General features: G+C 54.9%; 1 protein-coding gene across 1 annotated transcript in view; it reads right to left on the bottom strand.

Moving 5' to 3' along the window:
- The window catches only part of KIRREL3 (kirre like nephrin family adhesion molecule 3), a 176305-nt gene that overhangs the window by 16882 nt on the left and 135815 nt on the right, over positions 1–23608 (bottom strand). Inside the window, 3 exon segments of the mRNA XM_062013903.1 lie at positions 5414–5540; positions 8636–8763; positions 9306–9454. Of these exon segments, the coding sequence (XP_061869887.1) occupies positions 5414–5540; positions 8636–8763; positions 9306–9454 (404 nt within the window).

Here is a 23608-nt window from a genome sequence, read left to right on the forward strand (position 1 = left end):
CCTCCATCCATCCCTCCATCCATCCATCCCTCTCTCCATCCATCATCCATCCATCCATCATCCATCCATCCATCCATCCATCCATCATCCATCCATCCTCCATCCATCCCTCCATCCATCCCTCCATCCATCCATCCATCCCTCCATCCATCCATCCCTCCCTCCCTCCATCCATCTATCCATCCATCCTTCCCTCCATCCAACCATTCATCCCTCCATTCATCCCTCCATCCATTCATCCATCTATCCCTCCATCCATCCATCATCCATCCATCCATCCCTCCATCCATCCATCCCTCTCTCCATCCATCATCCATCCATCCCTCCATCCATCCATCCATCCATCCCTCCATCCATCCCTCCATCCATCCATCCCTCTCTCCATCCATCATCCATCATCCATCCATCCATCCATCATCCATCCCTCCATCCATCCCTCCATCCTTCCATCCCTCTCTCCATCCATCATCCATCCATCCATCCATCCATCCCTCCATCCATCCATCATCCTTCCATCCCTCTCTCCATCCATCATCCATCCATCCATCCATCATCCATCCATCCATCCATCCATCCCTCTCTCCATCCATCATCCATCCATCCATCCATTCATCCATCCATCCCTCCATCCATCCCTCCATCCATCCATCATCCTTCCATCCATCATCCATCCATCCATCCATCATCCCTCCATCCATCTCTCCATCCATCCCTCCATCTCTCCATCCATCTGTGGGTTTGAGCAACACTTCCCACTTATTTTAACCTCTGCTGCTGCTGTGGTGCAAAGATCTCAGGGATTTAGGGGTAAGAGTAGGGAGAAACAGGTTTGCCTGGCTGTTCCCTGACTGATTCTCATCCAAATTGCCCATGAATGAGTTTGCAGAGTGCTCAGGCCTTCAGTCTGGTGCATTCTTACAGCTGAAATGATCCCACTGACACCTTCCTGCAGCCAACTTCCACACTCTCAGTAAGAAACAGCCCCCTCCCTCCTCCCCTGTGGTGTTCCAAGGAGGAGAACCCCCAGGCACAGTGCTCTGACAGCTCAGGGAATGGCTGCTGAAAAGTCAAACCAGGGAAGAGCAGGAGCTGTGGGTGGGGGAGGTCAGGATTGGGTCTGATGGAGGGTCACAGCTGCACACTAACAGAGACAAACCCCAGCCATTCTGTTGTGGTTTCTCTGAAGGTCCATCTGTCAGAAGCGCTGCCAGGGCTCTCGGGAGACTCTGGCTGATTGTTTGCTTTGCCTTCCCATCAGGAGGATGCAGAACAACAGCCATGTGTGATGGACAGATAGCCCTAAAGCTCTGCCTGGGCTTTCTCCTCCTAGATGGGGATCCCTTTGGTCCTTTCATCCTCTGAGGGTGGCACAAGGGGTGCAGGATGAGCTGGCTGTGGGTGATCCTCCTGCTTGCCTGCCCCCCTCACTTGATGAACCCAAGGCCAACAGAGGCAAGAGAAGTGATGGCATCTCTAGGCTAGACCTAAATGATGATGAAAACAAAGCCACCTCCTTTCTCTTTCAACATTTGAGTGTTCCTTATGAATTCTGGGAGCCCTGCAGGACTGGGTGAAGCTGGAGAACAAATGGCTTCATAATCATGAGAAGGATCATCTTCCCCAAGGAGAGTGGCTTTTAAACAGCACAATGTCAAAGGCTCTGGGTTTTATTGTTGCTTCAAGGAATCCAGAGGCTTGTCATCATGATCACAGCAGAGGACTGAAGTCCATTTCATGACAGCAGGGAGTTGCAGCCTTCTTTATGTTTGGGGCTGGAGGTTTTGAGTCTCCACCATGCTCTGGCTGCTCATGACAGCTGCCAATCTCCAGCCTGGCGTGGCCCACAGGCAGGAGAAGGGCTTTAAGCAACGTTGCTATGGATATAAGTGATGGGAGCTGTTGGTTCTGGTTATTTTTAGCAGGCTGGTGCCAATTTCTTTGTGCAGTCAGAGAATCAGGGGATGGTGGGGGCTGGAAGGGCCCTGCAGAGCTGCTCCAGCCCAACCCCCTGTTACAGCAGGTTCCCCTGGCTCAGGGGGCACAGGAACGTGTCCAGGTGGGGTTGGAAACCTCCTGAGAAGGACATTTCCTTGTGGTGAAGAGGTTTTCTCTTATGCTCCTGGCAGCTTGCACAAGAGAAGGCAGCTTGCTGACCTGGGGGACTTAGAGGAATGAAAGGATAGCCCTGACTCTTCTCTGAGAGGGGTGTCAGCCCTGTGCCAGGCTGCCCAGGGAGCTGGGGCAGTGCCCAGCCCTGGAGGGATCCCAAAGCCACACAGATGAGGTGCTGAGGGCTGTGGGTCAGTGCTGGGCTGGGCAGGATGAGGGCAGGGCTGGGACTTGATGATCTTCAAGAGCTTTTCCAACCCAAAATGATTTTATGATCCCATGACTTCTCCAGCCTGCTTGAGGCCACCTGAACCTTGAGGCCACCTGAACCTTGAGAGTCCATCTGAACCTTGAGGCCACCTGAACCTTGAGGCCACCTGAACCTTGAGTCCATCTGCACCTTGAGGCCACCTGAACCTTGAGGCCACCTGAACCTTGAGTCCATCTGGACCTTGAGGCCACCTGAACCTTGAGTCCAATTGAACCCTCCCAGATGGAGGCTTTGGCTGGAGAGCCTGGTTGTCTCCTTGCAGAAGGCTCATGCTGGTCAGCATCCCCAGGGGCCATCTCCAGGTCTCCATCTGTAAGCAGCAGTGGAGATGTGCTCAGTGAAGGCGTCACTGAGCTGAGGGGACACCAGGATGTTCTCCTGGCCATGCAGTGCAGCAGCTCTGCCCCTGCTGTGCTCCCAGACTTGGTGAATCCTCATCAAACCCTGAATCAGCCGCCTGAGGTTGTCCAGCCCTTCTAACAAACCCTTTCCTTGCAGAGCAAGGTGGGCAGGGGTGCTGGTCCTCGCTCAGGCTGTGAAGGTGACCTCGAGGGGCTGCTCCTGCCTGGGTGGAAGCTTCAAACCAGCCTTGTGTGCAGTCAGGAGAGGCTTTGGCCACAAATCCAACTGCTGCTGATTACTGATGATGCCAACAGCTCCTCGCTCCCTTCTTGCCTCTGCTGCTCCTGCCCTGCCAAAAGCTGCTTGTTTGCATAATCCTCCTTCCCACTACCCAGGCTCTGAATCATATCTCCTTCCTTTCAGGCTGGTGGCACGGGGCTGGGCTGCTCTCTGCAAGCACAGACCTGGCTGGCAAGGCTTGAGGGAGGCAGGGAAGCGAGGCCTGGTTGTTCTCCCACCCCCAGCATCGTGCTGCCCTGATTTCTGACTGCTGTGAGGGGGGGTGAGCTGCTACAGGTGGGCTGGGAGGCTCACACTGGGTGAGATGAAGATCCCTCTGTGCTTTCAGTGGGCTGGAGCAGCATTTGCACAGCCCATGTGCACCGAGCAGAGTCTGTGCAGAGCAGACACTGGTAAATGGCTCAATGTGCTTTGACCCAGCCCATTGGAATGAGGGTCCTGGTAACCCTGAAACAGCTGCATCACCCTTTGGGTTTGAAAGCACTTGAAAATAGGTGTTCAACTTCCCTCCTGAATTGCAGCAGAGAAGCCTTTCAGCAGAATTCCTTAGCTGGATTGGACACACTGTGCTTGGCAGGCAGCAGATGCTGCTCTGGGACTGGCCTGTCTTGTTTCTCCTGGCTTGGAGGGTCAGGAGACCACCACAACTTGGAGGTGTGAGATTCTCTATTGGTGTAAAGGGGAAGGATGTGCCCCAACGTTGTCACCTTGGGGTTGCAGCAAACCCCAGTGGCAGATCCCCACTGAGTCCAGGGAGGATCACAGAATCACTTTGGTTGGAAAAGCCCTGCAGTCCCAGCCCTGCCCTCACCCTGCCCAGCCCAGCACTGACCCACAGCCTCAGCACCTCAGCTCCACAGCTCTGGGATCCCTCCAGGGCTGGGCACTGCCCCAGCTCCCTGGGCAGCCTGGCACAGGGCTGACACCCCTCTCAGGGAAACAGTTCTGCCTCAGCTCCAGCCTCAACCTCCCCTGGGGCAACTGGAGCCTGTTTCCCCTTGTCCTGTCATTCATTCCTGGAGAGAAGAGCCCAACCCCCTGGGCTTGGTGAGGCCCAAGGGCAGGACCCAGCCCTTGGCCTTGTTCAACCCCACACAAGAGGTTCACATGCAAGGTTTTGAGAAGCTGAAAGCCGAGGGGTGAACCTCCCAGCATGGACTCTGTGTGCTCCCCCCAGCTGTGTGAGAAGAGCTGCAGAGCTCTCCAGAGCTCTCCCTTCCATCCTCACTCCGAGCTGCCGAGCGCCTCGCTCTGTATTCAGGGCACCCACCTGCCTGGTGGGTGTCAGGGAAGGAGCAGCTTCTTCCTGCTCATTTGTTGCTTTGCTTTCCAAAAGCTTGTTTCATTGGGATTAAAACCCAGCAGCCCCTGGGGAAGGAGCTTTGCAAGCACCAGGGAGCTGAGCTGAAGTCAAAGGAGAGGTTGGTTTTCAGCCCTCTTTGCTTCCCTTTCCACCACTATCTGCATTTCAAACCACCACTCTTCAATGCCTCTGCCACTTCCCTGCTCCCTTCCTTCTCTTTGTGAGAGAAGCCTGCCAGTTTGCCACTGAGGTGAGACACCATGCAAAATTCATCCTCTATTTAGACCAGTTCCTGGCTCTTTCCCTTCCATACTCAGGTTGCCATTTGTTACCGGCTGCTGCGGGGTCCTGGCCAGGTCATGATGAAACTTCTCAGCATCTTCCTGAGCTCAGCTGTGGCTCCACATCCCTGACCCCAATGCCCACTGAGCCCTAAGCAGCTGGGGGAGAACTAGACAGCACTGCTGCTTCTCCCAGGTATCCTCACGTGGGCTCCAAGAGAGTGATTAAGCTGCTGGTCTCGGCTCCAGGCTCAATTCCCAGCCCTGTATCTGTCTGTACAACAGAGACAATGGTGATCTCTGACCTTGCAAGGCTTTTGCAAGAGAAATCTGGTACAGATTTAAAGATGCCAGCTCCCAGCTGCTCAATAAGCCACTGTTGATAATAAGGAACTGATGAGTTGGGTTTTTTCTGCTTTAACCCATTCATCTCCAGGCAGATGAATGTCCCATCCAATCCACTTGCATTGCCTGCAGGGAAGGACCCTCCCTGCTCCAACTGTGGGGGGATTTGCCCTGAAAGCAATTAGTTCAGGGGGGATCCCAGAATTGAGAAGGGTTGGAAGGGACCTTTAGAGCTCATCCACTCCAATCTCCCTGCTAAAAGCAGCTCCCACCTAGACCAGGTCCCACAGGAACGTGTCCAGGTGGGTTTGGAACCTCCTGAGAAGGAGCCTCCACACCCTCCCTGGGCAGCCTGGACCAGGGTTCCCTCATCCTCCCATGATAACTGTACACCTGGAGCTGTCAGAGGCAGAGGAGTGAAGCCATGAGATGGAACAGCAAGGGGAGGGAAGCCAGAGGTACCGTTGACGGTGAGCGTCACCTCCCGCTCCCCGGCGCCCACCCGCGGCACCACGGCCCTGCACACGTATTTCCCAGCATCTTCCTGGCGGACAGACTTGAGGGTCAGCTTGTTCTCATTGCTCAGGACCTGGAAAGAAAGACAGGGTTTGCTGTCAGGGGGAGAGAGATGTGGTGTGTGACAAGAGATGGGAGTGACAAGAGGCAGGGCAGCCCGGAGCAAATGAAAGGGGTGAGTCCAAAGTGTTTGGTGGTGTGGTTTGTTTATTGATTAAAGGATAAGCAGACAGCTCAGTTTTGAAGGGGGGAATATAAGTTCTGTCCTTATTGACTGGAATGTTTACAAACAGTTTTGCAAGAGGTTCAAGACACTAAAGGTTGGTGGCTGTGGTGGCACAAGTGCCTCGTGACCCGGAGCAGGAAAGCCACGGCCGAGGCTGACTCGGGGATCCCAAACCCTGAGGTGGAAGGAGGGAACTGGGGCTGGATAGCTGGGGATAAACAAATCTCCTTTTGGCCACACTGCAATTAGCAGCTTTATTAAACCTTGGAAATTGCTGAAGCAGGGGCTGTCAGCAGAAGCACAGCACTGGTGGTACTGAAAGCAACAGAGGCAGGGCTAAACCAACCAGAGGCTGTCAGAGCGATGCCTTTCCTTGCTGGAAACGTGTACCAGGGGCCTGATTCCTACCCATTGCCCTTGCTCCCTTCCCTGAGGAGTTTCCAGGCTGGGGCCAGCCCATCAACCCTTCCTCCAACTTGCTCAGCAATGCCCTGGCTCAGCTGATGCCTCAGGGAATTAGTGCTCAGGTGGAGCCCTGAGGGATGGCTGGATGTGGATCTGAGTCTCTCTGTAGCAAGATGAGGCTCTCACCCCTGACCTGGCATGAGGCAGTTTCAGATCCCTTTTAATGAAAATCCATATTTTTAGTTTAGATTATAAAAGAAATCCAAGCAAATGCTTGTGTTTAGTGGGACTCACACTCTCCTGGGTCTCTCACAGAATCATTTGGGTTGGAAAAGCCCTTGAAGCTGCTGCAGTCCCAGCCCTGCCCTCACCCTGCCCAGCCCAGCACTACCCCATGGCCTCAGCACCTCAGCTCCACGGCTCTGGGATCCCTCCAGGGCTGGGCACTGCCCCAGCTCCCTGGGCAGCCTGGCACAGGGCTGACACCCCTCTCAGGGAAACAGTTCTGCCTCAGCTCCAGCCTCAACCTCCCCTGGGGCAGCTTGAGCCCATTTCCTCCTGTCCTATCACTTAGGAGCAAAGATTTACTCCCCTCCAGCCACAGCCTCCTGTCAGGGAGCTGCAGAGAGTGCTGCTGGCTGCCCTCAGCCTCCTCTTCTCCAGGCTCAACACCCCCATTCCCTCAGCCCCTCCCCAGCCCCTTGTGCTCCAGCCCCTTCCCCAGCTCAGTGCCCGGCTCTGGCCACGCTGCAGCCCCTCAGTGTCCCTGTGGCAGTGAGTGAGGGGCTCAGCACTGACACAGCCCTGGAGGGCCCAGCACAGGGGGACCTTGTCCTCACTGTACATGGCTCCTTTCAGCCTCCTCACACGCTCCAGCAGCTCAGAGGCAATGAAACAGCAGTGTGCAGTGTGAGAGCGTCGCCTGTAACGATAATAACCCAGAGAAACAACAACTGCAGCTGTGGGAATGGAAACCACTCAGGGATTATTGACCCACTGGGATTCCTGAGCTGATTCGAGCCATCATCTCTCCCAAGTCTCTAATTCCCTCCCAGGAGATGGCCTTCCCTCAGTCATTATGGTTAAACACTCTGTGTCTCAACATCCACTCCCTCCTCGGTCTGTGAGGACAGTGACGGCTCGTTCCTCCCACCTCATCTGTCTGCTGACACCCAGCCTTGGGCTGCCCAAGTCAGTGTTGCCCCATGGACTCAGCCTCCTTTAGCTTCTTAAGGTGGCTTAGTTCAGCCCTTTTGTCTGTGTGGGATCCTGCCCTTGGGCCTCCCCAAGCCCAGGCACAGCCACAGGCTGGGGCAGAGGGGCTGGAAACTGCTGCAGGGAAAGGGCCTGGGGGCGCTGGTGCCAGCGGCTGAACAGGAGCCAGCAGCGTGCCCAGGGGGGCAAGAAGGCCAAGGGCATCCTGGCTGGGATCAGCAGTGGGGTGGCAGCAGGAGCAGGGCAGGGATTGTCCCCTGTGCTGGGCCTGGGGAGGCTGCAGCTCCAGGGCTGTGTCAGTGCTGGGCCCCTCACTCACTGCCACAGGGACACTGAGGGGCTGCAGCGTGGCCAGAGCCAGGCACAGAGCTGGGGAAGGGGCTGGAGCACAAGGGGCTGGGGAGGGGCTGAGGGAATGGGGGTGTTGAGCCTGGAGAAGAGGAGGCTGAGGGCAGCCAGCAGCACTCTCTGCAGCTCCCTGACAGGAGGCTGAGGGGAGCTGGGGGTCGGGCTCAGCTCCCCAGTAATGACTGACAGGACGAGAGGAAAGGGCCTCAAGCTGCCCCAGGGGAGGTTGAGGCTGGAGCTGAGGCAGAACTGTTTCCCTGAGAGGGGTGTCAGCCCTGTGCCAGGCTGCCCAGGGAGCTGGGGCAGTGCCCAGCCCTGGAGGGATCCCAAAGCCGTGGGGCTGAGGTGCTGAGGCCGTGGGTCAGTGCTGGGCTGGGCAGGGTGAGGGCAGGGCTGGGACTGCAGCAGCTTCAGGGGCTTTTCCAACCCAAATGGTTCTGTGATCAGAGCACTGTGTGTCTCCCTGGGCTGACAGAGCTGCCATTAATATCTGCACAGCTCATGCATTTTGGGACAAAAGAGCCATGGAGAAGTCTGCTGGGCCAGGCCCAGAGCCCCTGTCTGTCGGTGAGCTGGGCTGAGTGTGTGGGCTCACAGCTCTGCCAGGCCTGGATGGGCAGGGCCAGAGCCCACTGCCTCGATTCCTGTGCTGCACTGATCCTCAGGAGTCAGGGTTTTCCTTTGTCCCTCCCAGCCTGCCTGCACACATTCCTCCTCATGGCTCCATCAGTACTTTCAACCAAAACATTACCAAGGCTTTGATAAAGCCTCTACTGCTTAACTCTCTGGCCTGATTGGGGACAGGCACCACAGCCCTGCAGACCTGCTCTGCAGTGCCACCTTGTCCTCTGGGTTTGGAGGAGCCTCGTAGACCCAGCAGGTCCCTGCAGGAGCTCCTGGCCCATAGCTGTGGGCTTTGCTCCATGAGGAACATCACTCAGCACCTTGTGCTGTTCCCCAGCAGAGGTTCTTACCACTCCTGAGCCTCTCTTCATCCAGACAATGGTGAGAGAGGGGTTCCCAGTCCAGGCACAGTTGAAGACAGCGTCTGAGCCCAGGTCAACGAGGAGGGACTGTGGTTCTGTCGCCATCCTGGGCCCAACTGCACAGAGGAGAGCAGAGTTACTCCCAGTGATGGGCTGTGGCAACCAGAAACCCTCCATCCACCCTGTCAGAGGCAGCAGCTCTAGGTCCTGATGGACCTATGGGTCATAGCTGAGTACCAAATAAAGCAGGGCCTGAGAGAGGTGCTTGTTGCAACCCCAGAGTGACCAGCTCCTCGGGGACCAGCACCATGAGCTGGGCACAGGATGAAATCATGAGCATCACCACCAAGAGCCCAGCAAGTCATAGAATCACAGCACAGTGGGGGTTGGAAGGGACCTGCAGAGCTCATCCAGCTCAACCCCCCTCAGAAGCAGCTCCCACCTAGATCAGGTCACACAGGAACGTGTGCAGGTGGGTTTTGAAGCCCTCCAAGGAAGGAGCCTCCACACCCTCCCTGGGCAGCCTGGTCCTGGTCACCCTGGGCAAGTCAACTTGGTCAACCTGGACAACCAACAGCAGTCCTGTTAACTGTCATCAGCTCTGTAGGCCCTGCTTAGCCCCAGGACTAGGCCAGCCTGGAGCTGACAGGCTACTCACAGTAGACATCCACTGTCCTGCTGATGTTGGTGCTGCCCAGAGCGTTGGTGACCTCGCAGGAGACGGGCTCAAAGAAGAAGGTGTGATCCACCACGGTCTCGTAGAAGTCCCCAGATGCTTCCTTTATAACCTGCCCTTTCTTTGCCCACCTGTTGAAGAAGAAAGAGCATGGTGGTGGTGGTGATGATGGTGGTGGGTTTGTGGTGCTCACCCAGCACCCAGGCTGCATGAAGGACATGCCCCTTGTCCATCAGGGTGCAGGGAGGGGCTGGGAGGTGAGGACACAGCGATGTGCAGGGTACATCCCTACAGGAATCCTTCCAAAAGAAACCAAAACTGCTGTTTCCCTGCGAGACTCTGTGTCACTGGAAGCCACAACTCATCCCTTAGGGTTGGGTATGAGACCTCAACAACAGGATGGGGTGTGGAGAGTCATGCCAGGAGAGCAGTCCCTTGCCAACCAGCTGGTCCTTCCACATCGAACCCACTGAGAACTCAGCTTCCCCCACCCACTTCCACCCTTTTCTTCTGTGTATTCTTTCCCTTACAATCAAAAGAGAATCATCCCTTTAAGGCAGCTGAAAGAGCACTACCCTGGGAAAGCCAAGCTGGCTTCTGCAACACTGCAACTTGCAAATCGGCTTGGAGGACAAGCTGTCAACTCAGCACTTGAATTAAGCTGCTGTTTGCCAAACAATGAGCAAATGTGACCTGAACAGGGCACCATCTGGCAACCTGCCACTCTGGGAGAGGGTGGGAAAGACAGGAGATGCTGTCAGGCAGTGTGAAACTCCAGCCTGCACTTCAGGGGAGGGGAATAGGAAGGTAGGCAGGGGGAAAAAACCCAACCTCACATCATAAATCTCCCAAAAGAACTGACAGGTAAATCAGAGGAAAGAGGATTTCCCTGAGGGGTCTCTGCCCTTGTTGTTTTGGGGTTGTCTTCTGCTGGTTGGGGTGTCTGGATAAGATGGGGATGGGCTGGGGAAAGATGGAGGTGGTGGGAGCTGGACCTGCCCCACCTGGGGCTTCAGAGGGCTCAGTGGGGTGGTTTTGGGTGAAGCAAACAGCATCTGCTCATGGTCCTCCCAGGGAGGAGGACGTGTCTCCTGCTCCTCCTCAATGTCCTTCTCTCTGCACCCACCCCTTGCTTGGCCCTGCTGTGGGGTCAGGCATGCTTCTTCTTGCTTCAATGCCAGGCTCACCTCACAGGCAACCAGAGACAATGGGAGCTGTGGGGGGCTCACAGGGCCAAAAAATGGGCTGTAGGCACAAAAGGCTTCCCCAAGTGCCTCAGTGGGGCTGGAGCCAGGGAAACACTGCCCCATGGCAGGTGGGTATGTGCCCTGCCAGTGCTGAGGGCCAATGGGGTAGTGCTGGGCTGGGCAGGGTGAGGGCAGGGCTGGGACTCCAGCAGCTTCCAGGGCTTTTCCAACCCAAATGGTTCTGTGACCCCAGGAAACCCCCCAGGGCCAGCAGCGTGGGCAATATGGGCTCAGGAGAGCTGAGCTGCCAGGCTTCAGACACCCTCTGCTGACATCTGTGCTCTGAGAGGGCTGTGCAGAGGCACAGATGTGAGCTGCTTGGTATGCACTCAGCTGCCCTCCCATTCCATCTCTCTTTGAACCTCTAACAGATGCTGACTGGCCACTTCAGCTTCCCTCCCCTCCTCCTGGCTTCTCCTGTCAATAGTTAATCGACGCCGCCTGTATTTCAAGGGCTGAGCCTGTTAATGAGGGAGCTTCCTGCTATGGACCAGCCAGCCTGAGTGACACCTTCCAGATGGGCCCATCAAAACCTTGTATGTAAACCTCTTGTGTGAGGCTGGACAAGGCCAAGGGCTGGGTCCTGCCCTTGGGCCTCCCCAAGCCCAGGCACAGCCACAGGCTGGGGCAGAGGGGCTGGAAACTGCTGCAGGGAAAGGGCCTGGGGGGGCTGGATGAGAGGTTAATGTGAGGCAGCTGGGGAAGGGGCTGGAGCACAAGGGGCTGGGGAGGGGCTGAGGGAATGGGGGTGTTGAGCCTGGAGAAGAGGAGGCTGAGGGCAGCCAGCAGCACTCTCTGCAGCTCCCTGACGGGAGGCTGAGGGGAGCTGGGGGTCGGGCTCAGCTCCCCAGTAATGAATGACAGGACAAGGGGAATTGACCTCAAGCTGCCCCAGGGGAGCTTGAGGCTGGAGCTGAGGCAGAACTGTTTCCCTGAGAGGGGTGTCAGCCCTGTGCCAGGCTGCCCAGGGAGCTGGGGCAGTGCCCAGCCCTGGAGGGATCCCAAAGCCGTGGAGCTGAGGTGCTGAGGCCGTGGGTCAGTGCTGGGCTGGGCAGGGTGAGGGCAGGGCTGGGACTGCAGCAGCTCCAAGGGCTTTTCCAACCCAAATGACTCTGTGATTCCAGGTGCTATTTCAGAGGTTTGTATGGTCCTTGATGCCTTTTTCCTTCCAGAGGGACCACCAAGGGGTTTGCAAGATGTCAGGCAGCAAGGTTGCTCTGGGCATCGTGAGGTGGCAGCTTGTCCCTTGTTGCTGCTCCTCATCCTCGGGCAAAGGGCATCTGCCAGAGCCCTGATACGGCATCCCTGAAGCTCTGCACAGCTTCTGGGCTGGAGAATAGACATCAAAAAAGCCAGAAGCCACATCTCAGTGATTTCTGATGAGGGGAAGGGAAAGAATTTAGAGGGACAAGGAAACATCAGCTGGTGTACTGGAAATACCCTGTGCTTTTTGTTAGGAGCATTTCTGCTCCATTAAGCTCATTTTACAGCTTTGTCCCCACAGAAGATCCCAGCCAAGAGCAGATTTCCAGCCCCTGAGGGTCTTGTTCTGCTTCTCAGGTGCTAAAGGGTACATGAAGCCATGTCCTTATGGTGGCTGATGGGACACAGCACCAAACCCCTGAGGGAATCCAGCCTGACACTTGCCTGGCTATTTTGGCACAAAATCACTTTCCCTGCTTTGCAAAAGACAAGGAAGAGGTTTCAAGATGAGGATAAAAGGGATTTGTGAGCTCCTTGGATCATATCCTTGCAGCTCCTCCATCCCAGCAGAGGCACAGACGGCACCAGGGGCTTGGAAACCAGACAGAGCAGCATCTGGAGATGGGTTTGAGCTGGGCAGACTGCAGGTGAGATCCTCCTGGACAAAGCCAAATGGAAGGTAAGGCTTCCCTGAGTTGTTTGACTTTGTGGCAGCCTGGGGAAAACACATCCTGACAACCCTGGCACGGGGCTTGATGGATTTTGTTCCAAACTGCCTTTCCTGAGTGTCACAAGCAGCGAGCCCTCGTGCTCCAGCACAGATCGAGGCTCCTGCTCCAGTTTTCCGAGGCTTAACATGGCTCAATCGATGTGGCTGAACAAGCAGGATGGATCTCTTATAATGTCAAATGGTTTTTAATAACAACAGCTGATAACCCTCTTGGAAAGCTCCCTGTGATGTGCTTGTGGACAGCCAGAAGGCAAGGCACTCGTTTTTAATAAGCCCAGAACATGCCTTACTCACCTCTCAACCTGTCAGGAATCATTTACAAACAGGATCTGACTACAACAGAGCAGAGGAGATGCAAAGCCAGCTCCAGCAGCCCTACCCAAGCACCTCACTGCTTTGGCTCTTTGTGGTTTCATAGAATCAGAGAATCACAGAATGATAGGGTTTGGGAGGGACCTTTAGAGCTCATCCAGTCCAACCCCCTGCAGAAGCAGCTCCCACCTAGATCAGGTCACACAGGAACGTGCCCATGAGGGTCTTGAAGAGCTCCAAGGAAGGAGCCTCCACACCCTCCCTGGGCAGGTTTCTTCCTAATGTCTCACCAACCTTATTTCATGGAATCACAGAAGTGTTTTGGTTGGAAAAGCCCTCGAAGCTGCTGGAGTCCAACCCTTCCCCTCACCCTGCCCAGCCCAGCACTGACCCACAGCCTCAGCACCTCAGCTTTGGGATCCCTCCAGGGCTGGGCACTGCCCCAGCTCCCTGGGCAGCCTGGCACAGGGCTGACACCCCTCTCAGGGAAACAGTTCTGCCTCAGCTCCAGCCTCAACCTCCTCTGGAGCAACTTGAGCCCCTTTCCTCTTGTTCTGTCACTCAGGAGAAGAGCCTGACCCCCAGCTCACTCCAACCTCCTATCATGGAGTTGCAGAGTGCTCCTGTCTCCCCTCAGCCTCCTCCAGAGAGGAGAGCTGTCTGAGGGCTGCCCAAGCTCACCCTCACTAATACCTGCCTCTGTTTGCAGTGCAAGGGCTTGTAATTCTTCAACAAACAGCATGAGTGAACGAGCTATTTACTTGCCAGCCCCGGGGAGGCTGTGGGACTCTTTACACAGGCTCTTTATAAAGCTGCTCATCAGGCCACAGCCCTCTCCCACAGCTCAGGAGCAAGCTGAGCTCATCCTTAGCTGCCCCAACAGCACAGGGCTGCCTGAACTCTGTGTAATGCCCCATCCAGCACTGCTGACATCCACACTGCAGGCTCCCTGGCCCCTTGCTAAGGAAGCTCTTTGCAGTTGCCAGTGGCTCCTCGAACCAGATGAGCTGCTCCAGTGCTGTGTGGCCCAGGGAAGGGAAGAGGATTGTCATGTGTAATTAACAGTGCATAAATAAAGCAGTTGCTTGCCATATAAATTGTGTTTACTCAGAATGCCTTAAAACAGAGAAATATCTTCTTCCTGGATGCATTTTAATTGCTTAATAAAAGTACTGAGGACACCCACAAATCCCTTCAATAAATGCATGGCTGGGGGAAGGAATTAATTAACATTTCATTCCTGGGGATGGCTATTAATTGCTACAAATTGCACAGAGAATGGCTTTTGTTGCTCTGTTGCCAGCAGTGTGTTCAACTCGCTGTGCTGTCACGTGCCAGGTCGCTCTCGTGGCCAGAGGTGATGGCTGTGAGCACCCTGCCATCAGAGAGTCACACAGTCACAGCATGCTGGGGGTTGGAAGGGACCTGCAGAGCTCATCCAGTCCAACCCAACCTGCAGAACCAGCTCACACCTAGATCAGGTCACACAGGAACGTGTGCAGGTGGGTCTTGAAGAGCTCCAAGGATGGAGCCTCCACACCCTCCCTGGGCAGCCTGGGCCAGGGCTCCCTCACTCAAACACTCAAACAGCTTCTCCTTATGTTTTAAATGGAACTCTTTGTGTTCCAGCTTCTTCCCATCACCCCTTGTCCTGTCACTGGAGACAACAGACACTTAAACACAAGGAGCAAGTCCTTTGGTGCTGAGGTGAGGGAGCCCTGGCTGCTCAGGGAGGGTGTGGAGGCTCCTTCTCAGGTTTCCAAACCCACCTGGACACGTTCCTGTGCCCCCTGAGCGAGGGGAACCTGCTGTAGCAGATCAAAGTGACCTCTAGAGGTCCCTTCTAACCCCCACCACTCTGATTGCAAATCCTCTCCACCCCTGACATGGGCATCTCAGCTCCCCCACGAAGCCAAGCCCAGATCCTGACAGTGGAGCTGCTGCACCTCGGACCAGAGACACCAGTTTTGCTCCCCCTGCCTAGTTGGGTTGAGGGTTTTTTCTGTCCAGAAACAAAAAAACCAGTGAGAAAGCCTGCAACCTCCTCCCCAACTTCAAGAGCTCAGGCTTGAACTGCAGACAAGGACATGTTTGGTGTCTGATTGCTCTCGGTGTGATACACCAGCCACCGCTACTGGAGTCTGATTGTTTCTAAACACTCTGGGGCTGTGATGATGATCATATCATCTTGCTGTGAGGAAGGAACCTCTGGCTTGATTTCCAATCTCAGCCTGGGTGTCCCTCCCCCTGCCAAGCCAGGAGGCCTGATTGCTCATCATCTTCCCTCAGCACACGGCTTCTGTGTCTCCTCCTTGCCATCACGGGTGGCAAAGAATGGGTGAGGGGCTCCTTTGAGCTCCCCAAATCCCACCTGAAGACATGCAACGAGAGCCCAGCTCCTCAAAGAGCATTGGAGACAGGCTGCCCATGGGCAGGAGCCTGGAAAAAACCAGGGTGAAGAGGTTTCTCTCTCCCAGGTGGCACAATTAGAGCCGTGTCACCGGCGCGGCCTGAACAGGCCCCGATTCATTTTGGTGACAGAAACAATCAAAAGAGCCTTTTGCTCAGTGCACAGTGATCAGAACAAATTGGCCACAGGAGTAGAGGGGAAGAAGTAAACAAAGCTGTTAACTCAGTCAGTGACTCGACTGATCAACTGTGTTAAACGGTTAAAGCTGCCCAGGAGCCGTGGAGAGAATCGATGGCGTCACGCTCCAGGCTGCAGCCCCTGGGCCACGGACAGGCCTCAGCTCCAGGGCTGAGTCAGTGCTGGGCCCCTCACTCACTGCCACAGGGACACTGAGGGGCTGCAGCGTGGCCAGAGCCGGGCACTGAGCTGGGGAAGGGGCTGGAGCACAAGGGGCTGGGGAGGGGCTGAGGGAATGGGGGTGTTGAGCCTGGAGAAGAGGAGGCTGAGGGCAGCCAGCAGCACTCTCTGCAGCTCCCTGACAGGAGGCTGTGGCTGGAGGGGAGTAAATCTTTGCTCCTAAGTGATGGGACAGGAGGAAATGGGCTAAAGTTGCCCCAGGAGAGGTTGATGTTGGAGCTGAAGCAGAACTGTTTCCCTGAGAGGGGTGTCAGCCCTGTGCCAGGCTGCCCAGGGAGCTGGGGGAGTGCCCAGCCCTGGAGGGATCCCAAAGCCCTGGGCTGAGGTGCTGAGGGGTCAGTGCTGGGCTGGGCATCATTTTTGAATGATCACAGAGCAGAGGTGAGGTGCCTGAGAAATGGAGCAAGGCCAATGTCACTCCAGGCTTCAAAGAGGGCAAGGAGGAGGACCCAGGAAACTACAGGCTGGTCAACATGGATGTCATCTTGAAACATACAGAGATGGTTATATGGATTCACCAAGGGGAAATTCTCCTTGACCAAGCTGATAGACTCTGTGGTAGTGTGACTGACTGACATGAGAGGAGATGAGGGTAGAGTAGCAGATACCATCTGCCTTGAATTCAGCAAGGCTTTGGACACTGTCTCCCACAACATCCTCATCAGAAAGCTCAGGCAGTGTGGCTGGGATGAGTGGACAGTGAGGTGGATCGAGAGCTGCTGAATGACAGAGCCCAGAGGGTGGGGATCAATGGCACAGAGTCGAGTTGGAGGCCTGTGGCCAGTGGAGTTGCACAGGGATGGGTTCTGGGGCCAGTCTGGTTCAACATCTTCATCATTGACCTGGGTGAGGGCACAGAGGGACCCTCAGCAAGTTCCCTGCTGGCACCAAACTGGGAGCACTGGCTGATTCCCCAGAGGCTGAGCTGCCAGGCAGTGAGAGCTGGGCAGGCTGAGAGCTGGGCACAGAGGGAGCTGCTGAGGTTCAACCAGGGCAAGGGCAGAGTCCTGCAGCTGGGGAGGAACAACCCCCTGGGCCAGCACAGGCTGGGGGTGACCTGCTGGAGAGCAGCTCCAGGAGAGGGACCTGGCAGTGCTGGCTGAGAAGAAACTGCCCCTGAGCAGCAACGTGGGCTCGTGGGCAAGAAGCCAACGGCAGCCTGGGGGCATCCAGCAGAGTGTGGGCAGCAGGGCCAGGGAGCTTCTGCTCCCCTTTGCTCTGCTCTGCCACAGCTGCTGAGGCCTCAGCTGGAGTCCTGTGGCCAGTTGTGGGCTCCCCAGCTGCAGAGGGACAGGGAAGTGCTGCAGAGAGGCCAGTGCAGGGCTGCCAAGATGCTCAGGGCACTGGAGCATCTTCCTTGTGAGGAAAGGCTGCGGGACCTGGGGCTGGTCAGGCTGGAGAGAGGACAGTATGATTTTAGGATCATACAGACAGCTGCCAAAAGTGCTTATCCTGGGGAAATGCTGGAGATGTGAGTCACCCCTTAGTCCTGAACTAACTTGGACATGTCACCTCTCCCTGGGAGGGATTTTACCCCTTCAGCAGAGATGCTGCAGTTCATTGCTCCTGCCTAGCTCACCTCCACTCATCCCTCTGCACAACAGACGTGACTCAGAGCTTCACTATTATTTCTCGCCCGGATCGGCTAATCCAATTTCATCACGTGGTTTGTGTTGCCTCAAGTCATTTAATGGGATTAATCCTTCCAAGGGGGTCTTTCTTTACCCCACTCCACCCCCAGCAGCAGAATTGCTTTAGGCAGATTTGTGGCTGTTGGCATGTTGGAGTGTTAATTCTCCACCGTGTTTATCCTTCTGCTTAGCGCCCGGGGAATCTGTGCTGTGAAGCTGTTTCAAACTCACCCCTTTCCTTCTTGCTGCAGCTCTATTTCACCTAAAAAACCCCACCTCACCCATGCTGGTGGCCTTTGCAACTTTACACCTCTGCCCTGCAATTGCCTTTGGGGTTTGCAGGGGAAAAGAAACAACCCCGGGGTGGTAAATGGAGACTGAGACCCCCAGCGATTCATCAGCATAAGAAATGCACTGCCAGGGGGATCTTGAAGCCAGAGCTGGGCTGGCACCATGTGTTTGGATCACTGGAGGAATCTAATCAGGGCAGGAATGATGGGCACAGTGGGCAGGAATGGCTCCTGCCTTCCTGCATGGCCAAAGAGCTGTCAGGTGGTTGGGGCTTTTCCAAGGGTTTCTCCCTCTCTCTTGGCTGGCTCCTAAAGCTCCTTCGATTTCTGGCCCCGTGTTTGATTTGGGGAAGTTTTCAAAGGGCTTTGTGCTTTTGAATCTCTGTAGCATGAGAGGGCTCCAGCATGCACCAAGCTGACCTCTTGCTGGCATGGAGAGAGGAGACAGACCTCTTCACGGAGAGTGACCAAGCTTGGACGTGATGCTCCCTGATTCGGACACGGTGCCCACCACCCTGAGCCTGTTCCATCTGACTTTCCAGCCCCAGCTCAGAGCCTTTCCTTCCCCACAACAGCTGCTGTTGCCATTTCATCCTTCAGGCTCACTTTTTAAGGCTCTATCTATCCCAATTTTGGCTTGTCCTCAGGTTGGTGTGAGGTACAGCTCCTTCTCTGGCAGGTTCCTTGGCAGGTCCTGCCAGAACAGTTAATTATTCAGGGCTGAACTGTGTCTAGATCAAATAACTCAAGTTAGGATTATCAACAGAGGCAACTGTGCTCAGGGGCTGTGCACCCTGGGGGAAGACAGACCCAGTCCTAATTATGTGGGAATCTTCTTGCAGAAGATGCCAAGGGCAGAGACTTCTGTGTTGTGCAACACAGGCTCCTGCTGCCTGAACTGCCGGTGAACTTGGGCATCTGGCAACTCATGGGGAGGAATAACAAATGGCACATCCAGAAATGCCTTCCCCTTGTGCTAATGCAAACACCCAGGGAAATACAGATGGGGGGAGAAGGAGAATGAACTTGCAAGTTAACCTGGGTGAGGGCACAGAGGGACCCTCAGCAAGTTCCCTGCTGGCACCAAACTGGGAGCACTGGCTGATTGCCCAGAGGCTGAGCTGCCAGGCAGTGAGAGCTGGGCAGGCTGAGAGCTGGGCACAGAGGGAGCTGCTGAGGTCTGGAGGAGAGGAGACTGAGGGGGGAGCTCAGTAATAGTTACAAATATCTCACTGGTGGGTGTCAGGAGGTTGGGGCAGCACTTGTTTCTGTTGTCTCCAGTGACAGGACAAGGGGTGATGGGATGAAGCTGGAACACAAAGAGTTCCATTGAAACACAAGGAGAAAGTCCTTTGGTGCTGAGGTGAGGGAGCCCTGGTCCAGGCTGCCCAGGGAGGGTGTGGAGGCTCCTTCCTTGGAGCTCTTCAAGACCCACCTGGCCACGTTCCTGTGTGACCTGATCTAGGTGGGAGCTGCTGTAGCAGGGGGTTGGGCTGGATGAGCTCTGCATGTCTCTTCCAACCTCCACCATTCTCTGATTCTGTCACCAAAAAGACTTCATGATCTTTTCACTGTGAGATTCATCCATCCATCAATCTCACTCATCCATCCTTTCCCACACTCACCCTGGCAAAGCCTTTTGAGTCCCCTTTAGAACACCCTGGTGACACCTCAGCCACGTTACAAGACAGTGAGCAAAGGTGGCTGCGTGCTGGTACGACAGACTGACCCCTGACAGGCCGTGGTGATGGCTTGTCAATTCCTACATCTAACAGCAAGAAGCAGCATTTAAAAGAGAAATAAAATGGAAGTAAAAATGATTAAATCCTTAATTACATGCTTCAATAGCAAAGCAGAGCTGGGCAGTAAGGGTTGCTCGATGCTTTACACACCAATGACCAACAGCTTCTGTCCTTCCTTCGCTTTAATACTTGCCAGCAGCTTCCAGAGAGTCTGTACAGGAACAGAAAGCCAGGGATGACTTCCAAGAGCTGAAGTTAGTGCATCATCTGACACTGGATGAGATCAGAGTCCCTTCTGGATCTTTCTGGGATGGGCTTTGGGTGGTGTGTACTGCAAACACACACACCAAGACGCCTTCGTGTCAGATGGAGAGGTGGCTCAGGATGCACTGCACAGCCCTGCACACACCCCCAGCTTTGCAAAGGAAACTCTCTCCTGTCTCCTCAGCTCGTGCCAGCACCCCAGGGATATCCCAGGCTGGCACATGTCACACTCAGCACCTGAAGCCAGGGAAAGGAGGAGGAAGGGAGGCTGTAGGGAGTGATGGTGTTTGTGTCTCCAAGTCATTCTTAGCATGACAGAGCCCCACAGTCCTGGGGATGGCAAGGGGCAGTGAGTTTGCTTTGCTTGTGCATGGTGTTTGCTTTACCTTTTAAACTGTTTTTACCTCAATCCATGAGTTTTTTCACCTTCACCCTTCTGATTCTCTCCCCCAGCTCACTGGGATGTTGTGTCATGCACAGAATCACACAGAATCATATCATAGACTCATAGAGTCACAGATTGGGAAGGGGTTGGAAGGGCCCTGCAGAGTTGCTCCAGCACAACTCCCTGCTGAAGCAGCTCCCACCTAGATCAGGGGGCACAGGAATGTGTCCAGGTGGGGTTGGGAACCTCCTGAGAAGGAGCCTCCACACCCTCCCTGGGCAGCCTGGGCCAGGGCTCCCTCACCTCAGCACCAAAGGAGCTTCTCCTCATGTTTCAGTGGAACTTTTAGTGTTCCACTTTGTGCCCATCACCCCTTGTCCTGTCACTGGAGACAACTGAGTGTCACCTCATCCTCCTGACACCCACCCTTTAAGCACTTGTAAGTGTTAATTAGGTCCTCCCTTATTTTTCTCTTACCTAGGCTAATAATCTATCCTTACTGCTCTTTTAAGCAGAGACATCTCCAAGGATGCTGCTGGAGGAATTAGTCCAGGGCACAATAACCAATGCTGGCTGCAATCACCAAATCACCACCAGTGTTAAGGGAGCACAGACAGGGAGAGAATCAGATGCTAACAGCTTCATCCTCTGTTTAACCCCCAGCCTCTGTCCCCTGGAAACTGCATCAAAGGAGCAAAGAGGGGATCAAGAAGTGAAATCCTTTAGCCAGGGCACTTGCAAGCCCTGTCCCCTCGCTGGGTCCTTCTTGCATACATCTTGTCCCTGGTCCCATTTCTCACCCTCTGGCATGAAAGCAGCAAAACCTCAAGTGAGAACTGAAGGCCTCTTAAATCAATGTCCTTCCTGCCTCAGAAGCTGTGAGAGGATTCATTATTTATACCACAGAAACACAAAAGCTTAGCATATTTTAAGCTGTCTGACATGACTTCAAGGCAACTCTTCCTCTCCTTCTATTTTTTATCTTCCTTAACAAAACACATTGAGATGTCTCTGAATTGAGCGCTGGGAGGAACCACACAATCATCTTCAGGGTTGGCAGGGACCTCCAAAGCTCATCTAGTGCAACCCCATTGCCAGAGCAGGAACACCTAGAGCAGGGCACACTCATCCAGCTGGGTTTTGAGAGAAGGAGAATCCATAGAGAAGGAGAATCCATAGAGAAGGAGACTCCACAACCCACCTGGGCAAGCTCTTGTACTTCTGAGAGAGGTAATAAAACAGAAGGATTGAAGGAGAGAAAGAAGCCCTGGCTGTGGGATCACCAAGGAATGCCCAAGGGGCTGCTCCCTGTGTGATGGCCCTTTGACAGCCTCCTCTCTGCCGTTGCCTGGAGGTGATGGCAGCAGGAGAGGTGAAGGAGGCATAGAATCACAGCATGGTGGGGGTTGGAAGGGACCTTTAGAGCTCATCCAGCCCAACCCCCTGCAGAAGCAGCTCACACCTAGATCAGGTCACACAGGAACGTGTCCAGGAGGGTCTTGAAGCCCTCCAAGGAAGGAGCCTCCACAGCCTCCCTGGGCATCTCTGCTGCTCCCCAAGTGCGTGCAGCTGGATCCTTCTGAAGAGCTGCTGACTGCTGGGTGTCTCTTTTTCCTTCCCTCCCCCCTTCTCCCCCGTTTTTACATTCTCAATTTAGTCACAGCATCTCTAATTTTCTTAGATCTGAAGCCACCTCGTGAGACTGGAAGGGAAGGACAGAGAAGGAAGATGAGAGGGGAGGGGGGTGGGGGGTTGGTGGAATAAAACCCCCGCCAGTGATCTTGTAAAAAGTCAGTTTTGAGAAATCAATTTCCTCGTGTGACAAGATTTGCTTCGAGGCTTTCTCGTCCTGTGAAATCAGCCCATCATGCTGGGGGGAAGGCATGAAGGAAGCTGGCAAGTGTGGTTTGGAATAACTCAGATTAAAGACTGCTAAATGAGGCTTTGAAAAGCTGCCACGTCTTCCTCGAGGAGATCTGGCCGGAGGAATCGGTGATGCTCCCCGTCCACGGCCTCCAGGAGCGAGGCTCGAAGGACAAGTGCTCAAAGAGCTCAGGAAAACACAACCCTCAGGTCTCTCTGAACCCCTGCAGGTGTTTAAAAGGAGCAAACCTTCAGCTCTGTGCTGGAACCCAGAGATGTGGGTGCAGAGAGCTGGAGGGAATGAGATGCTTTGGAGACAGGCAGCCCAAAGGGGTAAAGGCTGGAAGGCTTGTGAGGCTGCCAGCTCCTGCCTGATGGGCATGGCCACAACCATGGGGCACCCCACGCTCCAACCAGCCCTCCTGAGGACTCTCTGCCACCTCCCTGCACTGGAGAGGCTCCATCTGACACACAGCTCGGGCTGGTCGCTTCATCACTCATTTAATTTGGGACCTTTAATCATTTCTCCATCAAGGGGGAGCTGCTCGAGACTACAAAGAGCTTTCCCCCCTTCTCCATTCCCCCCCCTCCTTTCCAGCCATCAGACTCTCTCTCCTAATTAGTTCCTCTGAACATCTCCCAGCTGCTTGTTCCCATTACCCTGACCAGCCAGGCCAAGGGAGGACAAACCCCTTGTCCCCACATCTCAGTGAGTGACGGGATGCTCTGCTCTGCTCCTCCAGCCTCACCTGGACTCACCGAGTCACTGCAGTTAGAAAAGACCTTTAAGCTCACGGAGTCCAACCCCTCTCACCCCAGCCTTGCTTCCCAGCTTCTATTTTGACTCTCCCTTTTGTTTCCAGCCTGCTTTTCTCTCCCTGCCTGCTGCCCAGCCACGCTTCGCTCCCTGTCAGAGGGAGCTGGCAGATGGGGCTGATGCGTCACGAAGGAGATCTGAAGAATTCATTTCCCCTTATATTTCTTCTTCATTTTTTTTCCCCTTTCCCCAGCTTTCATTTTCACTTCAGAGCAAAGGTCCAGTTGTCTGGGAGGAAGCTACAAAGACAAACCCAGGCAGGGAGATGGAGATAGGCAGGAAGAATGTTCCGGTGCCGATAACTCGAGACCTTTGTGTGCTTTGCATTCATTTCAGCTCCTGCTTTAGCTGCATTTTGCTGTGTCTGTAAATTAGATTGATGCTTTTGCTGCTGTGAAATGCCTGCAAGGCCTCTTCCCTTGCTCTGGTTTCTCTTGCCCACTGTGGCGGTGGGAGAGGTGACAAACCCTGCTGAGGGATGGCATATGGCCTCGCAGCGTCCCACCGCTGTGGGAGGAGGAGGAGGGAGCAGATGGGAGCATGAGAGGAGGAAGGAAGGCAGCAAAACCAAGGAGAGGCTGGTGAGAGTAAAGGCTATCCCTGAGCTGGGCTGCTTTGGGGTGTGCCAAGGAATGGCTGTAAAACCAGAGTGACTGTTCCACCTGAGGATGCTGAGATGTCTCTTCCCTGGACTAGACACATGGCAAGCTGCTCCCTGCAGTTCACTTCATGGTTACATCTGATGACTTTAAAGGTCTTTTCCAACCAAAATTATTCATAGAATCATTAAATTCATTTAGGTGGGAAAAGAGCTTTGAGGCTGCTGCAGTCCCAGCCCTGCCCTCACCCTGCCCAGCCCAGCGCCACCCCATGGCCCTCAGCACCTCAGCCCCACGGCTTTGGGATCCCTCTAGGGCTGGGCACTGCCCCAGCTCCCTGGGCAGCCTGGCACAGGGCTGACACCCCTCTCAGGG

Source organism: Colius striatus, chromosome 23 (genome assembly GCF_028858725.1).
Source record: "Colius striatus isolate bColStr4 chromosome 23, bColStr4.1.hap1, whole genome shotgun sequence".
NCBI classification, from domain to species: domain Eukaryota; kingdom Metazoa; phylum Chordata; class Aves; order Coliiformes; family Coliidae; genus Colius; species Colius striatus.